The sequence below is a fragment of the Bubalus bubalis genome, chromosome 3 (genome assembly GCF_019923935.1).
Source record: "Bubalus bubalis isolate 160015118507 breed Murrah chromosome 3, NDDB_SH_1, whole genome shotgun sequence".
Lineage (NCBI taxonomy): Eukaryota > Metazoa > Chordata > Mammalia > Artiodactyla > Bovidae > Bubalus > Bubalus bubalis.
The window spans coordinates 85,885,932-85,895,342 of NC_059159.1; the positions used below are offsets into that span (position 1 = coordinate 85,885,932).

Consider the following 9,411-nt stretch of genomic DNA (forward strand, 5'->3'; position numbering starts at 1 on the left):
ACATATTCAGGGTTCATCTCCTTTAGACTGGTTTGATCTTCTTGCAGTCCAAGGGACTCTCAAAGCTCTTCTTCAGTACCACAGTTCAAAGACATCAATTCTTCGGCGCTCAGCTTTCTTTAGGATCCAAATCACATCCATACATAACAACTGGAAAAACTCTATTCTTGACTACGGGGACCTTTGTTGGCAAAGGAATGTCTCTGCTTTTGAATATGCTATCTAGGTTGGTCATAACTTTCCTTCCAAGGAGTAAGCGTCTGTTAATTTTATGGCTGCAATCACCATCTGCAGTGATTTTGGAGCCCCCCAAAATAAAGTCGGACACTGCTGCAACTGTTTCCGCATATATTTGCCATGGAGGGATGATGCCATGACCTTTGTTCTCTGAATGTTGAGCTTGAAGCCAACTTTTCCAGTCTCCTCTTGCATAAAGAGGCTCTTTAGTTCCTCTTCACTTTCTGCCAAAGTTATAGAGGCAACGAATAATTTAAATGACAAAGGAAAACCGAAAGGGAGAACTGAAAGTGGGAAATTCCCCTCCGAGGGCCATCCTATATAAGTAGCCCACACTCAAGGAGGAAGGCCATTCACTCTGCAAACCCTTGAAGACTCAGCGTCAGCATCTACTAGCAGAACGGGCAGCCCCGTGCCTGTTTTCATCATGACCTACCGGTGCCTCCTCCCGATGGTTCTCCTGCTGTGTTTCTCCACCACAGCTCTTTCCGGGAGCTACAGCTTGCTCCGATTCCAGCAAAGGCGGAGCGCTGCGGTGTGTCAGAAACTCCTGGGGCAGTTACCTTCAACGCCTCAACATTGCCTCGAGGCCAGGATGGACTTCCAGGTCCCTGAGGAGATGAACCAAGCACAGCAGTTCCGGAAGGAAGATGCCATATTGGTCATCTATGAGATGCTCCAGCAGATCGTCAATATTCTCACCAGAGACTTCTCCAGCACTGGCTGGTCTGAGACCATCATTGAGGACCTCCTTGTGGAACTCTATGGGCAGATGAATCGTCTGCAGCCAATCCAGAAGGAAATAATGCAGGAGCAAAACTTCACCATGGGGGACACAACCGTTCTTCACCTGAAGAAGTACTACTTCAACCTCGTGCAGTACCTGGAGTCCAAGGAGTACAACAGGTGTGCCTGGACAGTCGTGCAAGTGCAAATACTCACGAACTTTTCTTTCCTGACGAGACTAACAGCTTACCTCCGTGACTGAACATCTCCCACCTGTGGCTCTGGGAAGGGACAATGTGGCTTTGAGCTGAGACTCTTCAGCCAGCAGAGGCTCTTAAAGTAACTGACAGTGCAGTGCACTGGATTTCAATGGACATTAAAGGCTAAGCTATTTTTAAATAGATTTATGCGTTATTCATTTATTTCAACTTTTATGTGAGAAATAAATTATTTATGAAACAAAAGTCAACGTGGCAGTTTCAATCTCAACTTGATTTAGGTGACAACACACAGTAAAAATTGCAGAGCACCTTGGAGACATTCCTTGCAAAACAAGCCTGCAGAGTACTCGAGTTTCTGGCCCTGCCTTTGAGGAATTTAAAATACAAGGAAGCCGTGGGGAATGTCCAAGTTCTATGCATGCCCTCCATGTACCCATACAGTCTACCTGCGCTTCTCTGGGTCACTTCTTTAAATGTACCAGACAGCTCATGCTGTAGGGCCCCTCTATATGATGTGGGGGGGTTTGCCTTTTCTTTTTTTCAATTCGGGGAAAATGTACACCACCCTACATGTGAGAGTCTTACAAAGTAAGCCTTCTTTTTATGCCAACAAAATCTGGGCAAATTCCACTTAACTTATAAAATTCTTACTAAAGCAAATGAAAAATTCGGACCTTCTAAATGTCCTCAGTTGCTTGTACACTCCAACCCTTCCTTCCAACAACGTAGTCCTCACAAAGAGGTCTCAGGAACATGAGTCAAAAATTACTTAAGACTGTCTTGGGGGTCATTAGAAACTGTCAAAGATGCTAATTCACGCAAGTAAAAATAAGTGAAAAGTCATCTTGAAAATATTAAGTTTACATCCCTTAAAGATAGAAAGTAAAATGATATTAAATACTTGTTTTGGTACACAGAAAATATAGCTGAAGTAAAGTTTAATAAATTGCTACTGTTATATACAAAATATATTTTAATATTCTATGCTTAAGATTTAAAACACCTTCTATAAATTTACTATAAAATTGGAAACGTGAAAACATTTCATTTAAAATACGTATATTTATTATGAAAATATTCTATTATCGCCACGTCCAGGTTCCCCTGTGTGGACCACACGCATCCATCGTCGGGTAGTCTCATCCCTCCGTCGGGTTTAACTTTGTCGCAAAGCTGTCCAACCGTCCCACCACCACCAGTAGTTTTTCGCCACCGTCACGTTTCACTTTGTCCGCAACGCGGACTCAGCGTCTCAAAGCCAAGCAGGGCTCCCCTGTATGAGAAACGCCCTCCCATCACCCCATAGACGATAGTCTCCCAGCTTCCGCTGTGCTTCACTTTGAGCACCAAGCGCGCCCATCGTCCGACTGAGAATAATCTCAGCCACCGCCGCATCCACAGTGAGCGCCGCGCCGCCCCCGCTGCCCCACAGCCTCTCCTCTCCTCGTCGGCTTTCAGTCTGTCCGCAACACTTTCCAATCGTCTTATCTGCAACAGCCTCACCCCCCCCACCCCCACACCCCCCCACCCCCACACCCCTCCACGCCCCCACCCCCCCACCTCCAACCACCCTCCCACCCCCCCCACCCCCACCCCCCCCCCACCCCCCCGCCACCCCCGCCGCATTTCACGTGGTGCAGGACTCTGCCCCAGCGTCCTATCGCCAATATTCTCATCGCCTCCGCTGTTTTACACTCGCCGCAAGCCCTCCGACTTCTCAGCGCAAACATCGGTAGTTCAACCGCCATCTCAGGGTCCCCGTTTGTCCGGTCTCATCCCTACTGCAGGGCTGAAATGCACTCCGTTCGCAACGCCTTCCCATCGTGCCATAGGCAATACTCTGCTAGCCACCGCCGGGTTCTCTTCCGTCTGCGACGTTCCGACAAGGTCTCACCGCCCGTAGGCATCGCCCCAAAGCTGGTAGTCTCCAAGCTGTCTATCTCAACGCGGGTGCTGGCGTTCGTTTTGTGCGCAACGCAGTCTATCCTCTGGAAACCAAGACTTCTAGCCGCCGCCGACTTCCCCTTTTTGCCCAACGACCTCCCATGGTCCCAGCGCCGATAGACAGGCTCATCGGCAAAGCGGTGTTGCACTTCAACTCCAAGGACATCGCCCAAGGGCTCATCCCACCGCCCTGTTTCACTTTGTGCAGAACGCCGTCCCATCGTGCCATCGGGAATAGTCTCCTGGCCAGCTCCAGGCTCCCCTACCTGAGCAACGCCCTCGCATAGTCCCGGTAGACGTCGTCTGTGCCGATACGTCTATACGATGAGACAGCGTCTCGTCGCCGATGCTGGCTTTCACGTTGTCCGCAACGCTTTCGTCCACTCTTCTCAAAGCCACCACCAGGTTCCCCTTTATGCCCAACGTCCGCCCGTGGTCCCATCGCCTAGAGGCTCACTGCCGCCGCCGGTTTCCCCTTTGTGCACAACATCGCTGTCCTGCCTTCCCATCGCCAATAGTCCCATCGCCACCGCGGTGGTTCACTTTTCTTCAAACTGCTCAGATCACCCAAGGTCTCATCCCCACCGCCAGGTGTATATTTGACCTCAACAGCAAATAGCCTCATCGACACCGCGGGAATCGCCCGCGGTAGGCGATACTGTCATTGCGGCCACTGTGTTTCGTTTTGTTCCGAACTCCCTCCCATAGTCCCACAGCGAAGAGTGTCGGATCCACCGCGGGATTCCACCGTCCATCCCGGCCCCCACTCCACCCCCCAATCCTGGTAAAGCCGGTCGTCTCATCGCGGCCACTGTGCTCCACGTTGTGCCGAACGCTCTCCCATCATCCCACAGCAACCGTCTCCTAGCCACCGCGGGATAGGTTGGTCATAACTTTCCTTCCAAGGAGTAAGCGTCTGTTAATTTTATGGCTGCAATCACCATCTGCAGTGATTTTGGAGCCCCCCAAAATAAAGTCGGACACTGCTGCAACTGTTTCCGCATATATTTGCCATGGAGGGATGATGCCATGACCTTTGTTCTCTGAATGTTGAGCTTGAAGCCAACTTCTCCAGTCTCCTCTTGCATAAAGAGGCTCTTTAGTTCCTCTTCACTTTCTGCCAAAGTTATAGAGGCAACGAATAATTTAAATGACAAAGGAAAACCGAAAGGGAGAACTGAAAGTGGGAAATTCCCCTCCGAGGGCCATCCTATATAAGTAGCCCACACTCAAGGAGGAAGGCCATTCACTCTGCAAACCCTTGAAGACTCAGCGTCAGCATCTACTAGCAGAACGGGCAGCCCCGTGCCTGTTTTCATCATGACCTACCGGTGCCTCCTCCCGATGGTTCTCCTGCTGTGTTTCTCCACCACAGCTCTTTCCGGGAGCTACAGCTTGCTCCGATTCCAGCAAAGGCGGAGCGCTGCGGTGTGTCAGAAACTCCTGGGGCAGTTACCTTCAACGCCTCAACATTGCCTCGAGGCCAGGATGGACTTCCAGGTCCCTGAGGAGATGAACCAAGCACAGCAGTTCCGGAAGGAAGATGCCATATTGGTCATCTATGAGATGCTCCAGCAGATCGTCAATATTCTCACCAGAGACTTCTCCAGCACTGGCTGGTCTGAGACCATCATTGAGGACCTCCTTGTGGAACTCTATGGGCAGATGAATCGTCTGCAGCCAATCCAGAAGGAAATAATGCAGGAGCAAAACTTCACCATGGGGGACACAACCGTTCTTCACCTGAAGAAGTACTACTTCAACCTCGTGCAGTACCTGGAGTCCAAGGAGTACAACAGGTGTGCCTGGACAGTCGTGCAAGTGCAAATACTCACGAACTTTTCTTTCCTGACGAGACTAACAGCTTACCTCCGTGACTGAACATCTCCCACCTGTGGCTCTGGGAAGGGACAATGTGACTTTGAGCTGAGACTCTTCAGCCAGCAGAGGCTCTTAAAGTAACTGACAGTGCAGTGCACTGGATTTCAATGGACATTAAAGGCTAAGCTATTTTTAAATGGATTTATGCGTTATTCATTTATTTCAACTTTTATGTGAGAAATAAATTATTTATGAAACAAAAGTCAACGTGGCAGTTTCAATCTCAACTTGATTTAGGTGACAACACACAGTAAAAATTGCAGAGCACCTTGGAGACATTCCTTGCAAAACAAGCCTGCAGAGTACTCGAGTTTCTGGCCCTGCCTTTGAGGAATTTAAAATACAAGGAAGCCGTGGGGAATGTCCAAGTTCTATGCATGCCCTCCATGTACCCATACAGTCTACCTGCGCTTCTCTGGGTCACTTCTTTAAATGTACCAGACAGCTCATGCTGTAGGGCCCCTCTATATGATGTGGGGGGGGGGTTGCCTTTTCTTTTTTTCAATTCGGGGAAAATGTACACCACCCTACATGTGAGAGTCTTACAAAGTAAGCCTTCTTTTTATGCCAACAAAATCTGGGCAAATTCCACTTAACTTATAAAATTCTTACTAAAGCAAATGAAAAATTCGGACCTTCTAAATGTCCTCAGTTGCTTGTACACTCCAACCCTTCCTTCCAACAACGTAGTCCTCACAAAGAGGTCTCAGGAACATGAGTCAAAAATTACTTAAGACTGTCTTGGGGGTCATTAGAAACTGTCAAAGATGCTAATTCACGCAAGTAAAAATAAGTGAAAAGTCATCTTGAAAATATTAAGTTTACATCCCTTAAAGATAGAAAGTAAAACGATATTAAATACTTGTTTTGGTACACAGAAAATATAGCTGAAGTAAAGTTTAATAAATTGCTACTGTTATATACAAAATATATTTTAATATTCTATGCTTAAGATTTAAAACACCTTCTATAAATTTACTATAAAATTGGAAACGTGAAAACATTTCATTTAAAATACGTATATTTTATTATGAAAATATTCTATTATCGCCACGTCCAGGTTCCCCTGTGTGGACCACACGCATCCATCGTCGGGTAGTCTCATCCCTCCGTCGGGTTTAACTTTGTCGCAAAGCTGTCCAACCGTCCCACCACCACCAGTAGTTTTTCGCCACCGTCACGTTTCACTTTGTCCGCAACGCGGACTCAGCGTCTCAAAGCCAAGCAGGGCTCCCCTGTATGAGAAACGCCCTCCCATCACCCCATAGACGATAGTCTCCCAGCTTCCGCTGTGCTTCACTTTGAGCACCAAGCGCGCCCATCGTCCGACTGAGAATAATCTCAGCCACCGCCGCATCCACAGTGAGCGCCGCGCCGCCCCCGCTGCCCCACAGCCTCTCCTCTCCTCGTCGGCTTTCAGTCTGTCCGCAACACTTTCCAATCGTCTTATCTGCAACAGCCTCACCCCCCCCACCCCCACACCCCCCCACCCCCACACCCCCCCACCCCCCCCCCCCCCCCACCCCCAACCACCCCCCCCCCCCCCCCACCCCCACCCCCCCCCACCCCCCCCGCCACCCCCGCCGCATTTCACGTGGTGCAGGACTCTGCCCCAGCGTCCTATCGCCAATATTCTCATCGCCTCCGCTGTTTTACACTCGCCGCAAGCCCTCCGACTTCTCAGCGCAAACATCGGTAGTTCAACCGCCATCTCAGGGTCCCCGTTTGTCCGGTCTCATCCCTACTGCAGGGCTGAAATGCACTCCGTTCGCAACGCCTTCCCATCGTGCCATAGGCAATACTCTGCTAGCCACCGCCGGGTTCTCTTCCGTCTGCGACGTTCCGACAAGGTCTCACCGCCCGTAGGCATCGCCCCAAAGCTGGTAGTCTCCAAGCTGTCTATCTCAACGCGGGTGCTGGCGTTCGTTTTGTGCGCAACGCAGTCTATCCTCTGGAAACCAAGACTTCTAGCCGCCGCCGACTTCCCCTTTTTGCCCAACGACCTCCCATGGTCCCAGCGCCGATAGACAGGCTCATCGGCAAAGCGGTGTTGCACTTCAACTCCAAGGACATCGCCCAAGGGCTCATCCCACCGCCCTGTTTCACTTTGTGCAGAACGCCGTCCCATCGTGCCATCGGGAATAGTCTCCTGGCCAGCTCCAGGCTCCCCTACCTGAGCAACGCCCTCGCATAGTCCCGGTAGACGTCGTCTGTGCCGATACGTCTATACGATGAGACAGCGTCTCGTCGCCGATGCTGGCTTTCACGTTGTCCGCAACGCTTTCGTCCACTCTTCTCAAAGCCACCACCAGGTTCCCCTTTATGCCCAACGTCCGCCCGTGGTCCCATCGCCTAGAGGCTCACTGCCGCCGCCGGTTTCCCCTTTGTGCACAACATCGCTGTCCTGCCTTCCCATCGCCAATAGTCCCATCGCCACCGCGGTGGTTCACTTTTCTTCAAACTGCTCAGATCACCCAAGGTCTCATCCCCACCGCCAGGTGTATATTTGACCTCAACAGCAAATAGCCTCATCGACACCGCGGGAATCGCCCGCGGTAGGCGATACTGTCATTGCGGCCACTGTGTTTCGTTTTGTTCCGAACTCCCTCCCATAGTCCCACAGCGAAGAGTGTCGGATCCACCGCGGGATTCCACCGTCCATCCCGGCCCCCACTCCACCCCCCAATCCTGGTAAAGCCGGTCGTCTCATCGCGGCCACTGTGCTCCACGTTGTGCCGAACGCTCTCCCATCATCCCACAGCAACCGTCTCCTAGCCACCGCGGGATAGGTTGGTCATAACTTTCCTTCCAAGGAGTAAGCGTCTGTTAATTTTATGGCTGCAATCACCATCTGCAGTGATTTTGGAGCCCCCCAAAATAAAGTCGGACACTGCTGCAACTGTTTCCGCATATATTTGCCATGGAGGGATGATGCCATGACCTTTGTTCTCTGAATGTTGAGCTTGAAGCCAACTTCTCCAGTCTCCTCTTGCATAAAGAGGCTCTTTAGTTCCTCTTCACTTTCTGCCAAAGTTATAGAGGCAACGAATAATTTAAATGACAAAGGAAAACCGAAAGGGAGAACTGAAAGTGGGAAATTCCCCTCCGAGGGCCATCCTATATAAGTAGCCCACACTCAAGGAGGAAGGCCATTCACTCTGCAAACCCTTGAAGACTCAGCGTCAGCATCTACTAGCAGAACGGGCAGCCCCGTGCCTGTTTTCATCATGACCTACCGGTGCCTCCTCCCGATGGTTCTCCTGCTGTGTTTCTCCACCACAGCTCTTTCCGGGAGCTACAGCTTGCTCCGATTCCAGCAAAGGCGGAGCGCTGCGGTGTGTCAGAAACTCCTGGGGCAGTTACCTTCAACGCCTCAACATTGCCTCGAGGCCAGGATGGACTTCCAGGTCCCTGAGGAGATGAACCAAGCACAGCAGTTCCGGAAGGAAGATGCCATATTGGTCATCTATGAGATGCTCCAGCAGATCGTCAATATTCTCACCAGAGACTTCTCCAGCACTGGCTGGTCTGAGACCATCATTGAGGACCTCCTTGTGGAACTCTATGGGCAGATGAATCGTCTGCAGCCAATCCAGAAGGAAATAATGCAGGAGCAAAACTTCACCATGGGGGACACAACCGTTCTTCACCTGAAGAAGTACTACTTCAACCTCGTGCAGTACCTGGAGTCCAAGGAGTACAACAGGTGTGCCTGGACAGTCGTGCAAGTGCAAATACTCACGAACTTTTCTTCCCTGACGAGACTAACAGCTTACCTCCGTGACTGAACATCTCCCACCTGTGGCTCTGGGAAGGGACAATGTGACTTTGAGCTGAGACTCTTCAGCCAGCAGAGGCTCTTAAAGTAACTGACAGTGCAGTGCACTGGATTTCAATGGACATTAAAGGCTAAGCTATTTTTAAATGGATTTATGCGTTATTCATTTATTTCAACTTTTATGTGAGAAATAAATTATTTATGAAACAAAAGTCAACGTGGCAGTTTCAATCTCAACTTGATTTAGGTGACAACACACAGTAAAAATTGCAGAGCACCTTGGAGACATTCCTTGCAAAACAAGCCTGCAGAGTACTCGAGTTTCTGGCCCTGCCTTTGAGGAATTTAAAATACAAGGAAGCCGTGGGGAATGTCCAAGTTCTATGCATGCCCTCCATGTACCCATACAGTCTACCTGCGCTTCTCTGGGTCACTTCTTTAAATGTACCAGACAGCTCATGCTGTAGGGCCCCTCTATATGATGTGGGGGGGTTTGCCTTTTCTTTTTTTCAATTCGGGGAAAATGTACACCACCCTACATGTGAGAGCCTTACAAAGTAAGCCTTCTTTGTGCCAACAAAATCTGGGCAAATTCCACTTAACTTATAAAATTCTTACTAAAGC

The 9,411-nt window shown here is 50.0% G+C and overlaps 3 protein-coding genes across 3 annotated transcripts; all 3 read left to right on the forward strand.

Annotated features, from left to right (window-relative positions):
• The first annotated feature begins 664 nt into the window (after positions 1–664).
• Positions 665–1,255, forward strand: LOC102408434 (interferon beta-3). The gene has a single exon (XM_006039939.4). The coding sequence runs from the start codon at positions 665–667 to the stop codon at positions 1,223–1,225; it is 561 nt and encodes a 186-aa protein (XP_006040001.2). The 3' UTR covers positions 1,226–1,255.
• A 3,193-nt stretch (positions 1,256–4,448) lies between these two features.
• On the forward strand, positions 4,449–5,150 carry LOC112583883 (interferon beta-3). The gene has a single exon (XM_025281454.2). It carries the CDS (start codon positions 4,449–4,451, stop codon positions 5,007–5,009), a length of 561 nt encoding a protein of 186 aa, XP_025137239.1. The 3' UTR covers positions 5,010–5,150.
• A 3,086-nt stretch (positions 5,151–8,236) lies between these two features.
• Positions 8,237–8,938, forward strand: LOC123465588 (interferon beta-3-like). Its single transcript, XM_045165024.1, has one exon. The coding sequence runs from the start codon at positions 8,237–8,239 to the stop codon at positions 8,795–8,797; it is 561 nt and encodes a 186-aa protein (XP_045020959.1). The 3' UTR covers positions 8,798–8,938.
• Positions 8,939–9,411: the final 473 nt, after the last annotated feature.

Excerpts from the sequence above, each read along its gene's own strand:
- LOC112583883 (XM_025281454.2), top strand. The coding sequence starts at position 4,449 with ATGACCTACCGGTGCCTCCTCCCGATGGTTCTCCTGCTGTGTTTCTCC.
- LOC123465588 (XM_045165024.1), top strand. The coding sequence starts at position 8,237 with ATGACCTACCGGTGCCTCCTCCCGATGGTTCTCCTGCTGTGTTTCTCC.
- LOC102408434 (XM_006039939.4), top strand. The coding sequence starts at position 665 with ATGACCTACCGGTGCCTCCTCCCGATGGTTCTCCTGCTGTGTTTCTCC.